This window comes from Pteropus medius, unplaced genomic scaffold (genome assembly GCF_902729225.1).
Source record: "Pteropus medius unplaced genomic scaffold, Ma_sr-lr_union100, whole genome shotgun sequence".
In the NCBI taxonomy this organism is placed as follows: Eukaryota; Metazoa; Chordata; class Mammalia; order Chiroptera; family Pteropodidae; genus Pteropus; species Pteropus medius.
In genome coordinates, this window is record NW_024355205.1 from 25,970,082 (window position 1) to 25,994,216 (window position 24,135).

Genomic DNA, 24,135 nt, shown 5'->3' on the forward strand with positions numbered 1-24,135 from the left:
TGCTTAATAGAATGCATATAATTTTTAATGGAGATCATATATATGCATAGGAATACATATAAGTCAAGGTAAAATGCTTAGGGAATACAAAGGCAGATTCAATTAACTGTAGGTATTATTTATACTACGAATATGATAAATGCCAAGTTAAACTGACCTCATTAAAGACACCAAGGACATATGCAGGCTGATATTCATATATAAGTAGGTTAAGTTCTCAATATCTGATAGAGTGATAAAGTAAAGGGAAAATTTGAAATTCAGAAAATGCAACACCTTCTAAGATGATATATATGTTTACCTATCTCTGTACTGTTCTCTGTGGTGCCAGGCTCATTGTATTTCACTGTAGTCACTAAATTTGAAAAGTTAACATTAATGGGGCTTGAGTGTCTTCCTTTTTGTGAAACTCTGTACTGTCCACATTGCTAAAGGATTCACAACATTTAAGAGAAATACCATGTATTACAACAAACATAAACAGTTATTTCTGTAAGTTCATTTTACTCTGCTGCTAATTTATCTTACTTTGGCTTCCTAAATCTCTTTCTATAAACTGTACCATAAACAAATTATAATTTCTAGTCTCTATTATTTGTGTGTGTATGTTTATAAAAGTGATTTAGGTAGGTGCTGAAGTATGTTTTAACCTACTTTTCTGAAATCAATAAATAATGGGATATATTAAACGGGAACATTTCATTTATAGAAAGTATATATTTGAAGGACATAAAAAGGTCTTAAATTAGGAGAAACTTATAAATTCTTTATAAATATGGTATAATCTCTATATATTTAAATTTATTCATAAATAGCTGAGACTTGGACATAAATGACAAATAAACATTTAACACTATTTGGTATCAAGGACAATAACGACTGTAATTTCCTACCAGAGAGTTTCTCAGACTTCAGACATTTTACTGATTTCTCCCTCAATTAAATAACCCAAGGCTCTAAAAGAAAAGAGAAAATCTCGGGTACATCCATTTACAAATGAAATTGGACATTTTTTAGAAACAATTCTCATTAGAGACTGAATGATGAGGATTTTAAATGGCCATAATGTATCTACTTATGAAAAATGACATAACTAGCATCCTATTACAATTTAATAAGAAAGTTACCCTAGTCTTTTTGATAACTAAAGTCCTTAATTTTTTCCCCTCTATGTAAGAATTAGTTTTATAAATGGTAAAGTCTTAATTATTTTTCTGTCATAAACAATATTGCTGTTTGTAGTTGGTATTATAACTATAAGGTATCCTTTTTCAAATTAATAAAACAAATTTGGGGTGATAACTTGCATTATGAAAATTGTCTATATAAAGATTTTCTGCAATGGTTCTTTAAAAAAGAAAAAAAAAAGATTCTATAGTGCACTTACAGTCCAATATTAGGTTTAGGTTTAGTCTAAGGAGTAACCGACTGCATTCTGAGTTACCCATACTGCAAATATTACCACTATTAAAAGTTACTACTTTAACAGAGAAAACCACATGTAAAATCCTGTTGCATTCTTGAAATCAAGGTGTTCTTGTGTTTGAAATTTTGTACTTCTAAACATGTAAAATTGATATGGAATAAAAAAAAAAAACCCTACAAGATGCTTTCTCCTAAAAAGACATTATTTCAAAGTTTCTGCTAAGAAATCCCCATGAAAGTACATCATCCATTGTGCAAATCTGTTGACAGAGAAAATCTTACTTCTCTGAACCATCATAGGAAAAAACATTTAGACCAACGTGCATCTTAATTTTGACAGCAGCCTTATATATAACTTTCTAAATACAAAACTGTGGAACTCTTAAGCAAAATCACATTTCATTTATAAGTGGTTCTCTATCTTTGCCTTTAACACTGAATGCAATCTGAAATTTAATACACTAGAATAAATAACCAATGAAGACTATTTTGGTGCCTTTCAAGTCTCCATTTACTCCGAGGCCCCATCAAAATGCCTCTTTTCACTTTGTGAACTGTGATTTCAACAGTTCCATCATGAAGGTGGGCGTTGCAGGCCACTGTCTCATAAACACAAATTGAATGTTGTACCTTCATTCTAGAGGCAACAAAATACCTTGCAGTGAAAGAGTATTTTTTAAAATTCATATGAAAAGTCCCCCTTTGAGAACATTAGAGAGCTGTATGTATACCAGAATGTCCTTGTTCCCTTCCGGGCCTCTTACCTTCGTTTTCTGTATTGGCTGGCACAGAGTCGACTGCAAAAGGATGCCAGGGCTGGAGATCATCCAGGCTGAACTCTCCATTCACGGGAAGAAGCTCCACTGTGGTTTTGGTTTCGGTCAAAGACGGCATGAGGGCATCATTTCCATAACTGATTCTTGGTTCGCTGATCATGTTGGCCAAGACATCATCTGAGTAGTTCTGCTCTTTCTGCAGCAGCTCATCTAAAATGAGGCAACGTCATGTATGATCTCACTGTGAGCCATGGGGTGGGTACCATTATCATCTCCATCTTACAGATGTGTGAAAACTAAGGCACATGGCAGTTAAGCTGCTTGCGCAAAGTCACAGCAATCAAGTGCCCAAGGCAGGATCTAAGCCCAGGGAGAAGGGCTTAGACCCAGGCTGATGCTCTGAGCCCCTGCAGCACTCCTTCCAGTGGTCAAAGATTTAGAGAGCCAAATTGCCATTTCTTCCTCTGACAGTTGGATTCTCCTAGTAAACTATGATCACAGGGGAATCAAGTGTGCTTTGGTGAGGTGTCTGCTGTGGAGTGGTAGCTGTGGAGTATGCAAGGTATAATTTCTTCCAAGCTGAAGGACACACCCACGGAATCCCTAGTCTTTCCTTGAACACATGTAAGGACAAGAGAAGCCCAACTGAAGGTCAGCCTGCTTTGTTCTTTAACAGCTCTCACTGTTTTGCCTTGAACGAGTCTGCCTTCCTCCAAGGCTCCCTTCGTGCTGCATGATCTATGTTCTGAGGTGACAAGGAAACAGTCCCTTGCCCTTCCAGTTGTGGCCTTGCACACATCAAGCTCTGCTCCAGCCTCCTCTTCTGTGGAAGAGGAGAAAGATCCCTCTTCCTAAACATCCCTGCCTCCCACCATTTCTCACGTGATCTCAAAGCAAATACCCTGCCTTTCTCTTCTGCTGCTTCTCTTTTCAAAAAATGCTACCAGTTACCCCCTTTTAAAACGAATTGAACGAAATCAACTTTATGGAACATAATTGATTTATGTGAAGTTCTTGTAGACTAGTAAAAAGTACCAAATTATACATTCATTATTGAAAGGCATTTTTATAGAAAAACGAGCTTGGATTATAACCCTGTATCGAGTGTAATTATTGCTTTAAAAACAGGGCATCGCAGAATGTGTGAATCTCCTATTACGGCACCAAAGATTCACCAGGTTTTTCTCTGTGATATCTTTTTTAAAACTAGACACTCATAAATAGCATATGTGCTATTAACAACATTAGACTAATCAGAACATCTTATTTTTCAGTTATATACGTCTGTCAAGATTTTACAATATTATATATTTCAAACCAATCATTGGTTAGTATTATTATTGCAGAAACCGAAGAAAATAAAATCAGGATTTAAATTTGATTTGTAACATTTTATTATTATCATTCACATTCTCTTTTGAATAGACAAAAATTTTATTTGCAAAATTAAAATTCCATTCAAATGTATCTATTAAAACAATTTGACAGAATAGCACTAAAGCATGAAATTAATATCCTTCTATGGAGTCAGTTTTATTGCAAGATATTATTTTAAATGATGAAATCCCAAGCAAATCAGTTCTTTTGAAGTCTAATTTGAGTTATGTATCTATTTGCTGCAGCACCATTCTAAAATTCAATATTTGATGCTTGCAATGACCTTTTCCATACAGATAAAAGGCCCCCATTAGATTTCTTCCAACTTTTTCATGTCTTACAGAGTCACAGGTAATGGCTAATAACTTAGCCAATGTCTGCTTTAATAACTTAAGTGGGGATTTATTTTATATGCATCTTATGCTTTTGACTGTTAAGCACTTACAAGACTAAAGAATGATCTTCTGGAATAATTACTGGTGCTTACGTGTCCATCTGAGAGGGAATAACCTTCACCATGATCCGCTCTTGGCCCACCTGCTGCCATGCTGTTCTTGGTGTCTTTGTGGCACGGTTGTAACTTACCCTCCGTCTCCATGGGGAAATGTTTTCTCTGTTTTGTATACAGAGTACTGAGCTTATTCCCTCTGACTTCTCTGAAGAACTCTTTTTGTTCCTTTTGTCTAATCTCTTTGAAATTATCATTTTTTTTTTCTGTATCTCTTTCCATCGCTCCCTACGATTCTTCCCTGTGGAGATCCCATGCACTCTTCAAACTGTGAGGATCTCCTACCTTTGGACGAATATGAAATGTATTTCCCAGCTCTGACTTCTCCCTCCTACTGTAGTTTATATGACAGTTCTCGGAATCTATTAATTTAGATTTCCCAAGAACTTAACATGTACACTGAAGACCCCTGGATCTCCTGCCTGCATCCCCACTTTCTAATCGGCTGAGAGAACTATTCTCTCAGCCACAGGTCTGAAAACTTCAGCGCCATCTGTGACTCTGTATTTCTTTGACAACTCCTTTTTTAATTCCACTTGTGAATGTCCTCCCTTATTCATGTCTCACATCCCCTTCCCCCTACCATCTCCACTGAACCACCATGACTTTTGCCTGGATGACTGTGATGGCCTCAATTGCTTTCCCTACTCTAATCTTTACTGCTGTCTGTTACCCAGATCTTTTCCTGGGCTCCTCCTGTTGCACCCAACTCCTTAGCCAGGTGCTAAAGGCCCTCTTTGATCTGGGCCATCTAATCTTTCTAGCCATGGGGCTCGCGGGTCTTTGCTGTACACACCTGTGATACTGCAGTTGATAGTAAGAAATACATATTTGGCTTTTGTTGGCAGAGTTGCTAAAATTGTTGAAATTTCTTAAGTGGTGAGAGCTATAAAGTTCTCTTTTGTTAATGTGGTGACTATGGGAAAGCCCCTAAGTCACCTTAGGATGGAGGCTGGTCACTAGGAGAACCAACCACTTGATTTAAGAGGGTTGGAACTTTCAGTCCCACTCCCCAGACTCAGGGAGAGCAGAGAGGCTGGGGACTGAGTTCAATCATTAGTGGCCAGTGACTGAATCAATCATGCCTATGTAATGAGGCCTCCGTAAAAACCCGAAAGGACGGGGTTTGGAGGGCTTCCACGTTGAGCACGTGGACGTGTGGGAAGAGTAGCACCCTGGGGAAGCCCTGCACCCTTTCTCCATACTTTGTCCTATGTGTTTCTTCCGTCTGGCCATTCCTGAGTTATACCCTTTTATAATGAACTGGTAATCTAGTAAGTAAAATGTTTCTCTGTGTTCTGTGAGCCACTCTAGCAAATTAATCTTGAGGAGAAGGTATGATTGGAACCTCCGATTTATAGCTGGTCATCGGAAGTCTGAGTGACAATCTGGCTGGGGGGTGGGGAGGAAGGAGAGGACGGGTAGTCTTGTGGGACTGAGCCCTTAACCTGTGGGATCTGCTGCTGTCTCCAGGTAGGTAGTGTCAGAATTGGGTTGACTTGTGGGACACTCAGCTGATGTAGGAGAATTGCTTGGTGCTGTGGGGGGAAAACCCACATGGGATTGCTGTCGGCATCGGAACACCCCCTCCCTCTCAGACCGGAAGGCTTGATGTCTTGGATTATCCCCTAGCGGGACCATGCGGTCCCACCAGGACACCACTGCTGTCTGTTCCTGCTACCTGAGAAGCCCATCTCTGCTTATCTAAACTATAGAAACTCTTTAAAGCCCAGCTCGAATGTTCCCTTCCTCAGTGATTCTCCTCTCGATAACTTTCTGAGACAGTCATTATTATCTCCATGGGACAAGAGACTAAAGCTGGGAGATGTGAATAAACCTCTTCAAGATCCCACGGCCAGTACCAGTGCTGACCTCCAGGTTCTGGGCCGCATAACACCAACCTCCCCCGCATGGAGCCCCCACCTCTCCAGCCTCCACAGTACCAGAGGGGCGGGCAGCTCGCTCTTAGTCTCATCACTGGAAATTCTCATTTACCGAGCGAAGACAGGAACCAGGCAATATATGTTTCGTGTCTTCCACTCTAACAGGGTTGCAAGCTGACTTAAACACCACTAACCCTACGGAATGGTTATTGCTTTTGTCCCCTCAACCAGGCATTTCTCTGGGAGCTGGAGTGAGATCTGTACCCATCTCAGCCCATGGCAGTCAAAAAGGTAAAGCAGGGAACTGTCGCGTCTTACATCTGCACCTCATGAGATATCCAGGGCATTTCAGGGTGTGGCAAATCGCAGTGCCTCTTTTCTTTTTTTGTCTCTTATACTATTGGCAGGAAATTTCCTCCAAATGGCCATTCAAATCTTGAGTCCAATGATGGTTAATTTTCCTAGTTTATTATACTCATTTTCAGAAAATGAGAGAGTGAAAAATTCAAGAAATGTTACATTTTTTGGCAGAGCGAAAGCACTTGGGCTTTTTTTGGGGGGGGAGGGGTGTTACAAAATAGCAGAAATCCACGTTCTCATGTCAAATACAGGAGATTTAGAAACCACCACCTCTGGTTATCTCGTTTGGAACAATGAAGTCAGTGTGGTTTTAAGGGACAAAAAGAGGGTAGAAATGATGGATTTCCATTAGCTGGCGTCGGATTCAATTTTGTGATCATGAACCATCTAAGGCAGCCAGCAACTTCTTGATGTTATTAAGGGCTCAGGATTTTACCAATAGCTAACATAATTGGCCCTGGGCAGTTCCGCCTGTGATAAAAAATCCAGAGCCAAATATGATTATGTCATTGCTCATTCTGAGTGGGATTTTATCTTTGAATTCTGGGGAGAGACTAATCACACAGAAAGCACACTTCTATGTTGGTGGCCTTGATGGATTATCTTTTTATTGTAATATTTTATTACAATGCTTTGATGGCATATATACTGGGGATTTCCAGGGCTTGTAAGCATTTACATTTGCCAACTGCTGTATTAAATTGTAAGAGTAGACACATTTTTCCCCTCCAAGAGTCTTTTATTTTTTCTAAAACCTATTTGTTTTTGCCCAAAATTTCAGCAGTTACCTCTGGAGTTGAATGTTTTCTTCTATAATACCCAGGGACATGAGCCTTGCAATTAAAAGTGGAAATATTTAACTGAGTCCAATGACGGTAATATTTAATCTACAGTTTAAACAATAACAGAGATATTTAATTTCAAATATTAAACATACAGCAAATCTCCCATCACCTTGCCCTTTGTTGAGAATGTATATTAGGCATATTTAATAGTGAAGAGAACAAAACAAAAATACCTCATCTCTTAGCTATCACTGAAAATACCTAAAATATTTTAAAGAAAGTAACATCGAAAGAAATACCCAATAGCGATTTCATCTTCAAATGACTAAAATATTGTTTTTGTAGAAGCAACAGACTTCCATGGTTATTGAAATAGCCTCATAAAAGAACTGCTAAATGAGAAACAGATATATTCTAGATAATTCGTATAATATTCTTTTAATTAATAATCCATTAGCCAAATTCCTTCTAAAAATTTAACTGCCATATTTTAGGTTTCAAGAAAATAAAGTTTATAAACATTAAACCAGTTCTCTTTTACAAGCTTTGGCTGTAATTACTGAACTACCACTTCCATGCTTTAAAAATACATTTGGGGTGAGGAGGACAATTTCCTTCATATAAACGAGGTTTAACCTTGGCCTTGTCCAGTGTAACACCCAGCTCTTAAAGGTCTGGTGTGACCCCGAGTTGCTCTAGGCTTGCTGCTTTTCCTTTCGTATCATCAAAGCAACACTATTTTCTGATTCTCCGGTTCCCGACAAAATAATACATATTTATCAGCAGGCTTTCCCCTAAACGTAAATTTCCTTTTAATATTATCTAACAGGGGATTCTCATATGACCAATTTTTATCTTTTAAACTAATAATTACTCATGAATCTGAAAGGACTGAGGATTACAGCTCTGTACAAAGCACCCATCAACTGGCACAGCTGCCCTGGAAGTATATATAAAAGGGATGTAATTTTTTCCCTATCAAGAAGCTCTCCTATAAATCTGTCGTCCATTCTAGGCATTTTGCCCACATCAGGACTATGAGATCAGATTTAATTTTTCAATCACAGTTCTGTGCATGTCTGATTCTCGGTCCAGCATATAACTGCCACGCTGTTCATTATATCCCACATCACCACGGCCTCTGAAACTCCCTCAGCCTTGCTACGCTCCTCATCCATAAAATTAGGAGAGGGCGGAAGACAGTCTGTACAGCTCCTTCCCTTTGAATCTTGTCATCTATAGTCTTGCTATGGGGGTGTCCTCTGGGAACTCGCTGATACGCAGCATCTCAGGCCCCACCCCGAGCTAGGGTAACAGAATTGGCAGGTAAATCAGATGCTCAGGTGATTCTTACGCACATTATAATCTGACCGCCAGCACGAGTTGTCCAAAGGCATCGCACCTCACAATGGCCTCGGCTCTCCTCTTCACAAAAGACAAACGAGGTGTGAAAGATGAGTGTGGCTAAGAAACAACATTGCCAGAAGAAACCTTACTCCATATCGCCTCCACGTCAGGTTTGGAGAATCCAACCTACTCTTTTGCCTTGAAGTAAGCTATCATTCACGATGACATTTCTGAACCAAAAAGCCACAGGAAAACACTTATAAATTTCCTTTTTTTGCCAGACCATTTGTCAGGCAGGAAATTACTTTAGGAGCCAGAGTAGGAAAGCATTACTTTAGGAACCAGAGAGCCAGAGTAGGAAACAGGTCAGTGTTATTCAGATCTGAGAAAAAGAATGTACTTAAGGATGTAGAAGTCACCAGAGGACACACCTCACTGCTGTGCTCCCCGCCACTACTGAAGACTAGCCCTCGCTGGCGAGCAAATTTACTTCTGGGCATGGAGCAGAAGCTGTTTGAAATGCTGGTTTATGGGAGAACTCACATGGTCATCAAGTGATTATTACACATTAAGACATTTTGATCAGTGTATGATTTGAGGGATAGTCCTACTACGATGGAATTGCGTCATGCTATGACATCTTGACGGCTTGAGGTCAACGGCACCAATGACACCTTCCTTTTTGTGGCCATTAGCTCATCTGATGTCCACTACAATCTTTATAGTGGGGGATTACTACTCCCAATGACAGTTGAACAAACTGTGACATCGGCCTTGAGAAATACATTTAAAGTTATCAAATGGCAGAACTGAGATCGGAACTCAGGTATTCCCATTCGTACAGCAACCTTCCCACTATTACATCAAAATTCCACTTTATGGAGAACTGTGGCTAGTAACCAATATTATAGAAATATATACACATCTATCATGACAAGCATCCTGTTTTGCATACATTATTTTTGGTAGAATTAGAAAGTGGCAAATTCAATGATACTTTTTTTTTCCTATGAGGAAACCAAGGTAAGAGGTTTTAGCCATAGTCCAAAGTCACAGAGCTTCCCGATGGTAGAGCAGAGCTGAAAAGCCAGGTGGTTCCCACTGTACAACCACGTAGTGCTCCCTCACCTAAGTGGGCTCTTACCCGTCACTCCCATTTTGACATCAGCGGTTCCTCCCTGAACACTTATCTCCTACTTCTTTAGATTTCCCTTTCTTAGAAGACAGGCATAAATGATATCTCCGTGAACTATCTGTCATTAGGTTTCACCAACTGAGTTAAATTTAAGTAATTTAGGCTCCTTTGGATCTTGAGCTATTTAGATGGTTGGGATTGATTCTGCATACTCAGTCATCTCAAACAGCAGGGACGAGAATACTTCTATGACCAAATAAGAAAGAGCCCTGTAGGATGCTGCCACATTTTCCAACTTGGGGAAAAATATTATAGATATATTATCACAAAGCAATGCTGCTCTACAAATCTAGTTTTTATTTTGACCTCCAGAAAATTGGGTCAAGTCCTCTTATTTTTAGCCACACTATCAATCTAGAAAATCTGTCATAGTCTTAAAACTCAGACTCTGAGTCTGAGTTTTTTTTCTTTCGCAGTTTCTTGGACACAGATTTTAAATGGAGTATGCTTTGTCCACTTAGGGCAACAAACTGCCCCTGGAGGGGGATGCACACACACAAGCTACCCATCACTTGTGAGACTATTTCTTATGGCGAATGACATTTTCCTGAAGTATCACTTGCCTGGTTTAAGGATGAGGGTACAGAAAAGAGTCCTTTTTCATTTAAGACGTATTTCCTTTTGATTTTTAAGCAACATAGGTTAAACAACTTAAATCTACCAAGGGCATCAGTCAGAAAATCAAGATAAAAGCCAGGCCCCCTGGCAATCTAAAAACAGATTAAAGAATTCCTCCTTCATGATTCCTTCTGCAGGTAAACTTGTGCCAATGTCCTGATCTTATTCCTGACTATATTAGGAATCTTGGTCCTGAGCCTGAGTAGTTGGAAGCCTAAGTAATCCCGAGGGGAAAAAAATCGTCTAAAGTTTAAGCTTAAAACCAAGTTCGTTTATTACAGGAAGAACCTCTGACAGTATGCCATGTCAAAGTTATAATTCACATGTATAAATAAATGTCCTTGTTTTCAGGAGACACAGTGAAGAATTTAGGTATAAAGGGCCAATATGTCTGCAAGGTACTTTCAAAATCTGGCATTTTATGTAATATTTTCAGAACTTTTCTTTAAGTCTGGAATTATATTAAAATAAAAAGTTCAGTACTAAAATCGCAGTGGCAGCTTTAATCTGTGTGTATCAGGATGTTTTTCTCTGGCCAACATATAGTGAAAATGCATATATGCCTATTCTTGTAAGCAGACACAAACTACGCATCCTATGCAAACTAAAGTGAAGATGAGTATGATTTTTTTATGCCTCATATCCCTTAAATATGGGTCAATTATTTCATGTGGTCTTCAATCCAGGAAACAGTTGTCTCTTCACTGGCTGTTTTGGGCTTATTGAGAGATGTGTGCATATTTACGGCTAAACTCAAGGAGTTTCAACTTATGATTATGTGGAATTCTCTCTTCAAACCTGTCTTTAAGAGCCGAACCCCTGCAGCATAAGTGAGAGAACTTCGCTGTGATTCCTACTTTACATAAAAATGTAACAGTTGGTACTAATTGCAAGAGTAACATCAATTCAGTGCAAGAAACGTAGAAAACAAAAGAAATAACAATAATTCATTTGCAATCCTACTACCAGAGAAAACCAAGAATGATGTTTTTTTCTTAATAGTTTTATCCTTTACAGAATTATTTCATCTCTTCCCGTCAATCTATAATGTCCCCCTTTTTCCACCTGAGCTCTGCACCAATTAACAGAGAAAAGGCAAAAATGAAAACACCACCTTTACATCTGATAAAGGCCAGACCTTTACTATGCACGATAAGCTTTTCTTACCTGGGTAAGAGGTATCCTGGGGTGGGCCATGCACATCTAATTCACATCTAATTGATTCACATCTGATAAATGCTTGATTTAGAAGGATATAAAGTATTGGTTAGCAAGGCTGCTTAGGCTCATGGTAGAAAGTAAAATTTTTAGCATCCATTCGTAATTTCCCTCAAAGAGCCTAAAGATTTATGTTGATGATTATAAGGGGAATAGGCAAATGTGGGTAAGACGAGCACAAATATAAACAAACACACAGACAGATATAGATATATCATCCTGCAGCCATCATATCACGTTTGTATACATGACTGCTCATTTGGAATGTTTATTTATGCAGATTAAAAAACCCTCTATGCTCTTCTGCATACTGGCCTGTCTGTGTTTTCTTTAACACAAAACTTGCTCTGTAGTGCACATTTCTAGAAAAGCAATGGTCCTTTCTCTTTTGCGTTAGCTGATTCATGTGATCTCCATGGAGAGATGGAGCCTAGTGATGGAAAGCGCCTGGCATTTGGGGCGTGGAGATGGATGGAAAGTGTCTTCAGGGAAGCATTAACAGTGCAGAGGAGTGAGAGAAGCTGAAAGGACTCTAAGGAAAATAATCTGGAGCCAAGAAAAATAAAATCATTATTTCATTAATTAATCAGCTCATTCATTCATTCATTCAACTATTCAGCAATCCAACCATCTAGCATATTCCGGGTCAGTGTAGGAAATAACTAAAGCAATTTCTTTTTCCTCAGAGCTGATTGGTCCAGAGGAAAGATGGGTATAAATAATTCCCACACAAGTTCTATGGTAAATGGTATATAAAGAGCAAGAAGAAAACAAGCTGGGATTTTGGGGCTGGGGATAATGACATTACAGATTTGCTGAGGAAGAAGAGACTGCTGTCCTAGCAGATATAAGTGCATGTACCAAGACACAGAGGACGAGCTCGCCAAGAGTTGAGACACAAGAGAAGTGAAAAGGAAGCAGCTTCAGCGGAAGCCAGAACTTTAGGTCTGCGGGATACAGAAGGCAGAGGAATATGCTGACCTGTACCAGAAGTATGCAATGAGCAAAATCCAGACTGTGGGAATTCTACAGGATGAGTGGCCGGCTGTTCATTAATAAGTAAATTTTAAAAAGGGGAGGATGGAGGTACCTGAGGATTATAAGAAACTTAAGACATGTCGACATTAAAGAACAGGGAAGGAGATAGTGGATATGGTTGTTCACTAGAGTGATACAGCCAGAAAGACATTTAAGAAAGGATGACAGGGAAGGACAGTGTCACTTTGACGGTAAGGGGGCGTGTAGGGGGAGGTAGTGACTGAGACAGGGTAGAGGTGTTACCAGGTGGCGAGCAACATTTTTATTCTGGACCTGAGTTTTGCAAATACGGGGCAGAAGTACAGGTTTTGCTTAGATATGTTGAGTTAGCAGTGTTCTGGCACATCGTGGTGCGGAAGACCTGGAGTCATGCGAAACGCGGGCCTGCAGAGCTCACGTCTATGCCGAAACAGCCCACAGCAAAGCACTGGAATGAAAATGGGCGTTTTCCAGATTCCAGCTAAGTTTTGCAGGTGTTTTTTTGGGGGGGGGGGAAAAAAGTCTACATTAAAGTCCTTACAAGGGATTTATTGTACATTGAATTCTGCTAGATAATAGTTCCACCCACAATAAAGTGCCATGTCCTCGCTGAAAATTCTTTAGTGTCTAACTGTAGCACTCACTAGTATCATTGAACTGGTGGCCACTGCTAAGAGCTATGAGGAGCAGGTATTTCTTATTCAAAGAGAGTTCTTCTTTTTCCTTAAATTATTTAAATATTACCATCCATGAGGTGATAAACAAAAGCAACCTTATTTTTTTTATTCCGCAAGAACAAAGGAGAAAATTGTGTTTATGAGATGGAAAATAAAGCAGATCCAACTTTTTCGCTAATTTAACTCTGGACACGCACCCGCTCCAGACAACGATGAAGTGGGATGGGGTGGGATCGCTGAGGCCAGCTCTGCGTTGAGTTACCTCATGAATCCCGAATCCAAGTGCCAGAAGCTGTGTTCCATCAAACATGTTGGAAAATCACCCCAGATGGCCACTTCCTCACCAAGGACGGATAACCGGCTTCGCTGGCTGAGGCAGCTGCTCTCCATGATGTGTACTCTCAGCCTCGTAGGGGAGGCCCTGCCTCCCACCCCATCTTCCCTTCCAGACTGTTTCTACCTTCCATGCTTCCCAGTCTCCGCACTAGACCTCATCCAAGCTGCTGATGCTTTTCTGGTTAAAAATTTACGTGGACTTCTAGTAGTTTCCTTTCTTTAAAAAAGTTGCTTTAATCTCAGCACAGTTAACCTGTTTTCACCTCTACCCTGCTCCAAAAAGTCTCGAATCAGAACTGACAAACAAAACAAAACAAACCCCCAAAAGCCCCCCAGACCACATTCACGGGGCGAGATGGGTTGGGTCCACTGCTTCTGCTGGGCGCTGCGGCACCCATTTCTACGTGTTACCGCGCTCCAGTCTGCTCCAGTCACGCAGTGAGGCTACGCGGCGGCCACTGGGGCAAGCCCTGGCCCCTTGGGGGAGGGAGCCCTGCTCCTGGTTCTTCCCCTTTGCCCATATTGATCAGTTATACGATGTTTCGCTTTCTAGAATTCCCATCTCCACAGGAACTAGAAACCTCTGCTCTTTCGGAAGTATCGGGAAGGGGGCGTCGCCGTGCGCCCTGAGCTCCCTGCTCTCTAATTTTCAGAGCGCTCCTTGCTGTGGCACGCTCGTGTCCGCCTCTCTGTCTGGCCACGTGGTCAGCTCCTCCAGGGCCAGCTCGGAGGGGCGAGGGTATGCTTACAGACCCAGCCAGTTCCTCAGGAAGGTGCGAAAGTCTAGGCTTGAGATGAAAAGTTTGAAAACCTGAATGAGGCTGCAGGCCACAGACCCATTCTCTAAAACAGTCTTGACAACGATAAATCTTAATAGTCTGATAAAAAACCAACCACAAACCCAGACTTCATCTCAAATCATGATATAGTATATAAATATATCTGAGATTTCTGTTCTTTCCTTTTTATATAATCAGATTAAAATATAACTGCCTTTCTCTGAATACACCATCACCCTCAATAATATGTAATTAATTCACCTTTAAATTTAGAGCCTTCTCTACTCATTCCTATAGAGCTTCAACAGCCTGTTTTTTTCAGTGTGATGTAAGCGATCTTCATTCAAATACATTTTAAGCTTCAACAACAAATTAAAAAATGATTCACATTATGGTGCATTTATACATGTCTTTTCATCTTCCAAGTGCGGTAAACATTAATTAACCCTGGCTAATTAAAACAGCCACGGTTTACAAATTTACTCATTAATCAGCCTCAAGCAAATGCAAAGCATTTAAAGGCTTTCACGATTTGTACCAATTAAATATGGAAATTATTTTTTTTAAACGAAGAGGTCATCAATTCAAAACAAGCAGTTCTTGGACTTAAATTTGATAATGTTTCAGAAAGAAAATTGAACCATTTTTCAAATTCGTAGAAATTTGAAAAGAAAAAAATAAAACTATAAAAATAAAACTAAGGAAAGAAAAAAATAAAACTATCTGTTATGTGTTCCCCCAGAAGATATGTTGAAGTCCTAATCCCCAGTACCTGCGAATGTGACCTTATTTAAAAATAGGATCTTTGCAGATGTAATCAAGTAAAGATGAGGTCATACTAGAATAAGATAGGACCACAATCCAATATGGAGTAGGGTGGACCCTACTGGAGTAAGATGGGCTTTTGATCATACTGGGGAAGACACCGAGACAGAGACAAAGGGGAGAACACCATTCAAAGCTGGAAGCAGAGAGCTGAGAGTGACTTATGTACAAGCCAAAGAAATGCCAAGGGTTACAGGTAGCACCAGAAACGAGAGAAAGGAATAGAACAGACTCTCCGTTAGAGCCTTCGGAGGGAGCGTGGGCCTGTGGACCCCTTGATTTTGGATTTCTAGCCTCCGGAATGATGAGAGAATGAATAAACTATTGTTTTAGGCCGTCCGGTTTATAGTAATTTCTTACAGCAGCCTTAGGAAACTAACCCACTGTCCATAAGTGAATATTAACCATTTACTGATAACCATTTCTGGCTATAATAAACACTCTGGAGTAGGATGTGCTGCCTTAGTGAGCTCTTTATGCAAGGCTGGGATAGGTAGATAGGGGAGAAGAACACAGAGCTCTATAATCTAATAGCTTAATTTAGCCTCATCAGTGCAGAGATGCTTTCTCTCTGAACCCCAGAAAGTGTTTTAGTGGAGAATAGATGGTTCCTTTGTTTCAGCTCTCAGCTTCTCTCCTGCAACACCCTTCCGCAGGGAACACCACTCACTTCCCTTTCTGGACCATCAACATCTGTGTGTCCTATCCTGATGAGACCATGGGAACTTTGGATACCAGTGTCAACTCTTAAGCTCAGCAAGGAAGTGGAAGGACCTCCGGTTCAAACACCTCGGAAACATAAGGTTATGTCAAATCTTCAAGAAGACAGAAGATGAGGGAGACGCATGGCCGATGCCTAGCCAGTCTAAGGTTTTACTAACTCCATGGCGATGATGACACAACCATTTCTAATGCCCAAACTGAGTTTGTTGTCATACCTACATCCAGCAACTAAACCGAATTAACTTGGATCAGCTGGAGTTGTCTATAAAGTGTGGCATATACCAATATCACTTTTGGGTTCATATTTGATAAGTTGATCTTAACAAAAAAATAATTCTCCAGTAGCCTAAGAGTATAGATAAACTAGAAAAAAGAGAAATTTAAAAAATCCATCAAATCTCTATGTCAAGTATATGCTTTATCTACCAAAGAGGTCTTATATTTGAAGTTCATAAAGGCAGAGTGAAGGCTGCTGAAGCGAAACCTGTTTCCAATGACCTATGGGACAGAAGCAAGAAAAATAGGTTTCATGGTCTCCTCGGACTTCCTTAGGATAAAGAACCCATGCGCACTAAATAGATGATGGCTGAGGAATACTGAAGAGGGCGTACAATGGATTTACCTGAAAGCATGATGAAGCCAACTGTTATGGGCTGAACTGTGACACACACACACACACACACACACACACACACACACACACACACACACTCATGCATGAAGCCCTAATGAGTCACATGACTATATTTAGAGGTAGGACATTTAAAGAGATAATTCGTTAAACATAAGTCATAAGGGTGGGGCCAATAGGACTGGAAGAGAAAGAGACAACAGAGATCTCTCTCACTCACGCACAGAGAAAAGGGCACGTGAGGACATAGCAAGAGGGCGGCCGTCTGCAAGCCAAGGAGAGAGGCCTCAGGAGAAACCAAACTGCAAAGACCTTGATCTTGGACTTCTAGTCTCCAGAACTGTGAGGAAAAACACTTCTGTTGCTTCAGCCACTGGATTTGTGGTATTTTGATATGGGAGCCGAGCTGACTAAGACACCCATCTAGTTATTAGCCAGATAAAAGAAAGATCAAAGGTCAGAATAGCTTTTTTTGAGGGATTTTTCTTTCTTTCTTTTTTTTTTTTTTGAAAACAGCTGAAGATAAGAAGAGTAGTATAAATTACCAATGAGTCAGCAGGGATGTGCAGTGAATTTCATGTCCTGCCCCTTTCAAAGAAATCACAAGAAAGCGATCTATTTCAGATTTGGCATAATTCGAGGTTTGACCTTTGAGGCTTTTCATTTTCTTTACATTTTATGGCCATTCGCCAAAAAAATTCCCAAGTGCTTTTCTCTGCTACCTTCCTTCACTACAGGCAGAAGGAAAAATCCAAATGACAGATTGCCCATGTGTCTGGGACATTTTCAGTTTTGTGGTCTATTTGTTTTGAGGGAACAAAAGAGGAGATGATATATGATTTCTGTGCCAAGTCACTACATAAGACACTTTAGGAAGCAGAGGAATATAATTTGTTTTCCTGTGAAACTTACAAAATATGTGTACTATTGCTTAACAGAGCCAGTGCCCCCTGGGTCTGGCACCTGCAGTTGGTACTCAGAATGCCTTTCCTTGGTCATTGTTTTGTCCATTCTCTAAGAAGACACAGCTTTCTGAGCTAATATTAGGCTCTGTGACAATCCTCCAAGATTAAGCTTTTACTGTTTGTCATAAGGCTGACAATTCCAGGTGTTATTTTGTCGATTTTCCCTTTCATTTCTAATTAAAATAGTGTCACTGTGGAATTTAAGAGAGCTGAAATGGATAACTTCTTCAAGTAAAATTCTAGTATTAATAAGGCAAAAGTGAAGAATCTAAAGAGGGAGAAAATGATTTTGGTAAATAGAGTAGCAGGTTTACAACTTCTGGAAGGAGCAAACAAAATAGCAAATGGGGAAACTGTTAGGAAAGGTGGCACCTCCTGATTGAAGTCTACCCTATGCTTGTATTATTTATTCCTTTTAGATATTTATAGTCAATCAAAGTTAATAAGCACTTTATGACAATCCCTTTTCATACCTAAGAAGAAATCTTAACTTGGATAAATAAAATATAGCCATCCACTCTGTCACACCTAAATAAATTCTCAATGTAGCTGAACTTAAAGGTTAATATTCACTGTAATACTTTATATAATCACAGCATTGGAAAAAAGCACCACTAGAAACCTACATAGCTAATTTACCAGGATACATTAATTTTCAGCGGCAACAACTGCCATTCTTTTTTCCAGACCAACCTAAACAATTTAAGTCTACAACAGTCCTTATACATAATCATTAGTTTGAAAACTTCTGAATATTTAAGATCATCTGGGGAAGATAAGGAAAATGCAGATTTCTGTCTGCCTGAATCTGTATTTTTTTTCTAGTTTTTTTTTTCAATTAGAGTTGACATTCAATATTATTTTATATCCGTATCAGATGTTAGACATTTATATAATCTACGAATCAATTCCCCCAATTAGTCTAGTATCCACCTGGTACTACACATAGAGTTATTTTGCACTTCTTAATCCCTTTACCTTTTTCACCCAGCTCCCTACTCCTCTCCCATCTAGCAAATACCAGTTTGTTTTCTGTATCTGAGTCTGTTTCTATTTTATTAGTTTATTTTGTTCTTTAGATTCCACATGTTAGTGAAATCATACGGTATTTGTCTTTCTCTGTGTGACTTATTTCACTTAGCATAATACCCTCTAGGTCCATCCATCTGTGTCACTGCAAATGGTAAGATTTCATTCTTTTTTATGGGTGAGTAATATTCCATTGTATATTCCATTCCAATGGAATCGGTATTTTAAATAAGAATTCCTCCAAATTATCGTGCTTCGCTTGGCCCCTCAAACACATTAAGAAACAAAGAATGGCTTCCAGAACGACAATTTCCATGCGGAGTGCATTTTTCCACAGGAGAATTTAAGATGAGCTCTCAGGTGCCTTTCACATCTAAGGGCTTCATGTAACTAAACCGAAGGCATCAGCCAATGCCAGATACTCTTCGCTGTCTGCTGGCTGATGGCACAAAGGCACGGAAATTGCATAGGGCAGCAAAGAAGGCTTACGTATGACTAGAGTCAACCAATCCATCCCACCAGCCTCCCCTATTCCAAGGACCTATGCCCAGATTAACGAAGTCTCATATAAAACGAAAATACTCGCGTTCAGCCCTCCATGATTCTGCTCTAAGACAACCTTTTTTTTTTTTTTAAAGAAAAAGCATTATATTTTTTCACACTCGAGTATCTGAAGACCTGCTTTGATTTTCTGAAGGGGTCTGGCAAGGCACATTGGACCCCCTTGGACCCTGACCACTTTTATAGCACATTCAGAGCCTCTGATTTTGATCGAGCCACGTAATCACCCAGAATCCTTAATCTGAAAGCTGACTGGTTCGATTCCACTTTCCTGCTCCCTGAAAGAGATGTAAGCAACAGCATGGATACAGGTCCACACCGAATGAGGGAAAGACCCCGTCTCTTCATCTCACATCAAAGAGATCTGGGAAGCGAGGTCTCTCTCATGTTTTCATAACAATATTTCACTTAAACACGGATGCCATGTTAATCAACACAGGGCATTTGGGCCTTCTTTTTTTTTTTTTTTTTGTGAGGGGATAACCATATTTTAGTACATCCACAGATAGTCTCGTTTTGATTTCTCTTTTTATACCTGAAGGAGGTACTTCAGGTGTAAGAAGGCTTGTCCCTTAAGATGGAAAGAAGGCGTTCAAGTGTTGAGAAATTGGTTTTCTGCCAAAAGGAAAGTGGGAGAAATGAATCAGAGACTTAGCCTATGAACTCTAAATACGTTCTAGAAGGGCCTACAACTGGATTAAAAAGAAAATTCCTGTAGCTTCTACCTATTCCTACTTTTCTTGAAACAGCTTCTTTTTTCCCTTTTTCTCATAATAACTGACATTACCAACAGCAGTTTGGAAACTATTCAAGTTTGATACTTAGAAAATTGAGGGGATATTTCTATTAATATCACTATCCTCAAAACACTTCAATTTTGTTGGCTTGCTCCAAGTGTTCGTTCTCAGTCTTAAAAAAAAAAAATGGCTAAGAACTTCTAGAACTTGTTTTGACTGACATCAATAAATAGGAGGGGAAGACAGCAATAGTATACTAGAAATTATCTCCTTACTTTTTACCAGAATTACAGAGAAATTGAGAGCTCCAGGGTTACAGGGTAAAATCTTCAAAGAAGAAAACAGACGGTCTATCACTTTCCCGGCTCACTTAGGTGGCTTAGACAGTTTTTACTTAAGTTTTTGAAATGTTGCATTTCCAGCCAACATCACGCATTGCAATTTCTCTGTAATTGTAGAGAAACTGAGAGAAATATAAATTAAAGGGGAAGCTGAGAAGGGGAAACTGAGTCTGTTGTACATCACTCATCTTTTTTTTTTTTTTAATAGTTATTTTAAAGGTAGGAATGCTTATCAAAACAAAATATAAAAAGTACTGAGGAGTTTCAAGTAACAAGTGGAAGTGCCTTTTCTTCACAGATGTGCCAGCATAGCCACAGGAATATGGTGCTAATTAGAAAAGACTGCACATTTTAATTATTAGGTAGAGTCAAACAGTCACACGCATACAATGATTAGTAGCTTATGAAAGTTCTTTTTCACTTACTCTTGTCATGGCAGAGTATGACAAATTTTTTAAATGACCAACTTGATAATTTTAAAAAGTTATGTTTTGATTTGTACTATTCAATCACAAGAAGTTGCGCATCTTTTCGTCTATGATTACAATTATGTATCTTTTTCAGTAAATTGGAGTTGTTGTGTTTTATTTCACCTTATGCATTTTTTGGTGGCATGTAGTTTTTATCACGTGGATATAAGAACATAACTGTAGAGGTAAATCTAATTGGCTTAATGGAGTGTTAGACTAGATCCTCACCTATTTCTTAACTATCATAAGTTAAATACACTCTAAATCAGTAATTCTCAAAGTTTAGCATGCATCAGAGTCACTTGTACAGCATGTTAAAAGAGACCACTGTTCCCCTATGCTGCTGATTCAGGAGGTCAAGGGTGGGACCAGACAATGTGCATTTCCAACAAGTTCACAGAGGATGCTGATACCGCTGGTCCAAGGACTACACTTGGAGAACCATTGCTCTAATGAAAGAGTTCCTCGAAGACAGGTATTTGTAATTACTTATAGTTAATAATTTGTTTCAGGAAACACGAATGCACACGAGATTTAATTTATACCCTTAAAGAGCTTTCAATTTAGTATGTGAAAATTAGTTCACATGTACGCAACAAAGCCAATAGTAGACACATAATCTATAAAATATATTATCTGAGGACAGATGCTGTGTGTTAATCAAAGATTTAAAGAGAGAGGTGACATGCGAATCGGGGTTTTGAAACCTGATTAAGATGTCAACATGCCAAGACTGGGCATGGGCACTGAAGACAGAGGGAATGGCAAAAATAAATGTATCTAGGGCTGTGGAGAAAATATCAGCTTTCCTCAAAAGTCAGGCTCATGAAGAGCAAAAGGAGTGACTATCTGCTTTGACTGTCCAGGGTTATTTTGAGGATCAAATGAATCTTAAAAAAAAGAAAAGAAATAAAGTCAGTCACCAAAAAGAAGACAATCGAGTAATAATATAAACAGGAAAAATATCCATAAAATCTTTCAATAAATTCTTTTTCTTTCCTCTTTTATTCCCTTTTCTAAATATGTTTGAGTGGCAACAAATAACCAAATCATAAAATGATCCCCTGTCCTGGCTTGGGAGAGACACGCTAATGATGTATATGATTTGAAGGGCTTCAGTCACTGACAATTCGGAGCTAAACCCTTCATGTCTGATCCCTCGACAACGGTTAAGACATGGCTGAGGATTATTGCCTTCTGCTTTCAGAGAAATCTCTGCTTGTCCTGCACAGAAAAATCTAATGGCAATAATCATAAAGAAAGAGACATGTTGCTGCCATTTGATTTCTAAGAAAATACAGAACGCAAATGTAACATGAAAACCCTTGGGTATATCACAGTCTCTCTGAGCATAGCAAATGACACGGTTGAACGGGTGGGAACTGGGGTTCCTCCTCAATAATCTTCAGTGAGTGATAATGCAAGTCAGGAATGGCTGTCAGATGGCAGAACCAAATGCCAAGAGACAGGGCAGTCAACATTCCTCAGCTTAATGAAAGCGGCCTCTCCCTCAAACGTGTTTATCCAAAGCTTCCCCAAACAGATTCTAAGTTAATTAAGTAGGAAAGATTGTGCCCTACACCTTCAATATATCTGGTGACAAGCACAGAATCTGAAATATGGTAGGCATTTAAGAAATACCTATTGAAGATCCAACACCCTTGATTAATTCTTAGATCCTCCTGCTATTCACAATGGCAAATGACAGAAGTACACGCACACACACACACACACGCACACACACACATACTTTTGAGACTCTACAATACTCTTTTACAAATTAATAAAGTGGTAAGTGAGAACTAAGAAATTTACCTAGTGGTATCTCAGTGGCAATGATAGTTACTTTTCCCTTTATTTAGAAAATAATACTAATTAAAAGATTGTAAGTATAACTATTAACAAAGTTTCATATATAAAAATTAAAAAAATTGCTTATTGATATTTCTAGAAACTCATAAATAGCAAGAAGCATGTACTATTCTGTTATAGTCACTATGCAAAAAAAAGTTTTAATGTAACAGAGAAAGGTCACTTTATAAATAATTAATGTTTTTCAAGTCCAGCTACACATGATACTTTTCTTACAGTGTATGTCCCATCGAAAGGGGCATGTTTGGCAACTTTCCTTCATATCAAATATACTGACCATCATTTGAAAGCAAATCCATTTTAATTCTTTCAAGGGTCAGTAATCATCAACAAAACAAAGTCAAGTTTTTGCAAAAGAGTAACTAATTTAGAATTTCAAACAGAAATCTCTCTCTCAACCTTCCCACATCTCCCACTCCAAACCTAGAATATGAAATCTGGTTTGCTTCTAGAGTTTCCTAAATGAAAACAGTATGAAACTCTAGTGAATATAATCATTAATATGATACGTTCCCCTTTTGCACTCCCAGCTCTCCCCTGCTCACGCCCCAGGAAGTTCTTTCATAACTTGGCAAAGCTTCAGAAACTATAGCCTCAGGGTTCGCTTCACTATTACAGCCTCAGAAAGAGAAGAAATGAAGAGTTTGCCAAAGCCAGGCTGGCTCAGGCTATTGCTTCTGAGAAGTAGGAAACTTGCAGCTGTCCCTCCTTCTTTCTCTAAGATGACAACGTATCTTGTCTCTACTGGCCTTAGGAACAACTATCAAATTCAATGTTAAAGAGTAAACTGAAGACATAGTTCCTCTATTTGCTCCCAAGGGTTGGGCAGACTTATCTAAATGCCACCTAAACCAAGAGCAAAGACACAGAGATATGCACAAGACAATATGAGCAGTCATTTGCTGTTGCGAAGAAATAAGATTTAACTCATGCTTTCATGAGCACACGTAAATGAATGTTTATAAATGTTAAAACACATTAAATAAGCTGCTTTAAACCCACTGTTTTAGGTCAAAGGATCTGTCAACAGTAGTTGAAATTAAGGAACACTCTAGTGTTGGTCTTTTGACTGACCACCTGTTTCCAAGTCCAAAAAGACTCTTTCTGAATAGTATTTTGATTTCTATCGTGTCAACATTCCTTTGGACACATGTCTTATAATTTGGGATATGTCAACAGACTGATCATCTATTTTTGATGAGCTATTATACTCTACCATCTGTGACTTACTTCCTAAAGTAACCCATAGTATACATATAGTATACATGGCAGGAGAATAGTTATTAACTATTACTTGGGAAATACACTGCAAAATTTGCTAAAGTAACCCATAGTATACATATAGTATACATGGCAGGAGAATAGTTATTAACTATTACTTGGGAAATACACTGCAAAATTTGCTGGAGTTGAACAGCAAGATGCAAGCTAACATTTGTTCCAAAATGTCTCACATGCAAACACATTCATCATCTCATTCCCAGTTAGTTTTTGTGGAAATATATTTCAACATTAGTCTCAATTCGAATGCACCTCTATATTAAGGGTGGCAAATACCATTACGATTTTTATTCTCCTGTTTTTAAATATGAACCTTGAGGGCAGCTGCTTGTGAAAAAATAACCAGCCCTTGTTCCATTCTAAAATCATTGGTTGTTCCCAAGACTCTACAAAAATAAA

General features: G+C 39.0%; 1 protein-coding gene across 7 annotated transcripts in view; it reads right to left on the reverse strand.

Moving 5' to 3' along the window:
• Nucleotides 1-24,135, reverse strand: part of APP (amyloid beta precursor protein) — a 239,073-nt gene that overhangs the window by 24,536 nt on the left and 190,402 nt on the right. For all 7 annotated transcript variants that reach the window (XM_039858092.1, XM_039858090.1, XM_039858089.1 and 4 more), the window contains one exon: nt 2,190-2,411. In XM_039858092.1, coding sequence (XP_039714026.1) covers nt 2,190-2,411 — 222 coding nt within the window. The remainder of the gene's footprint in view (nt 1-2,189; nt 2,412-24,135) is intronic.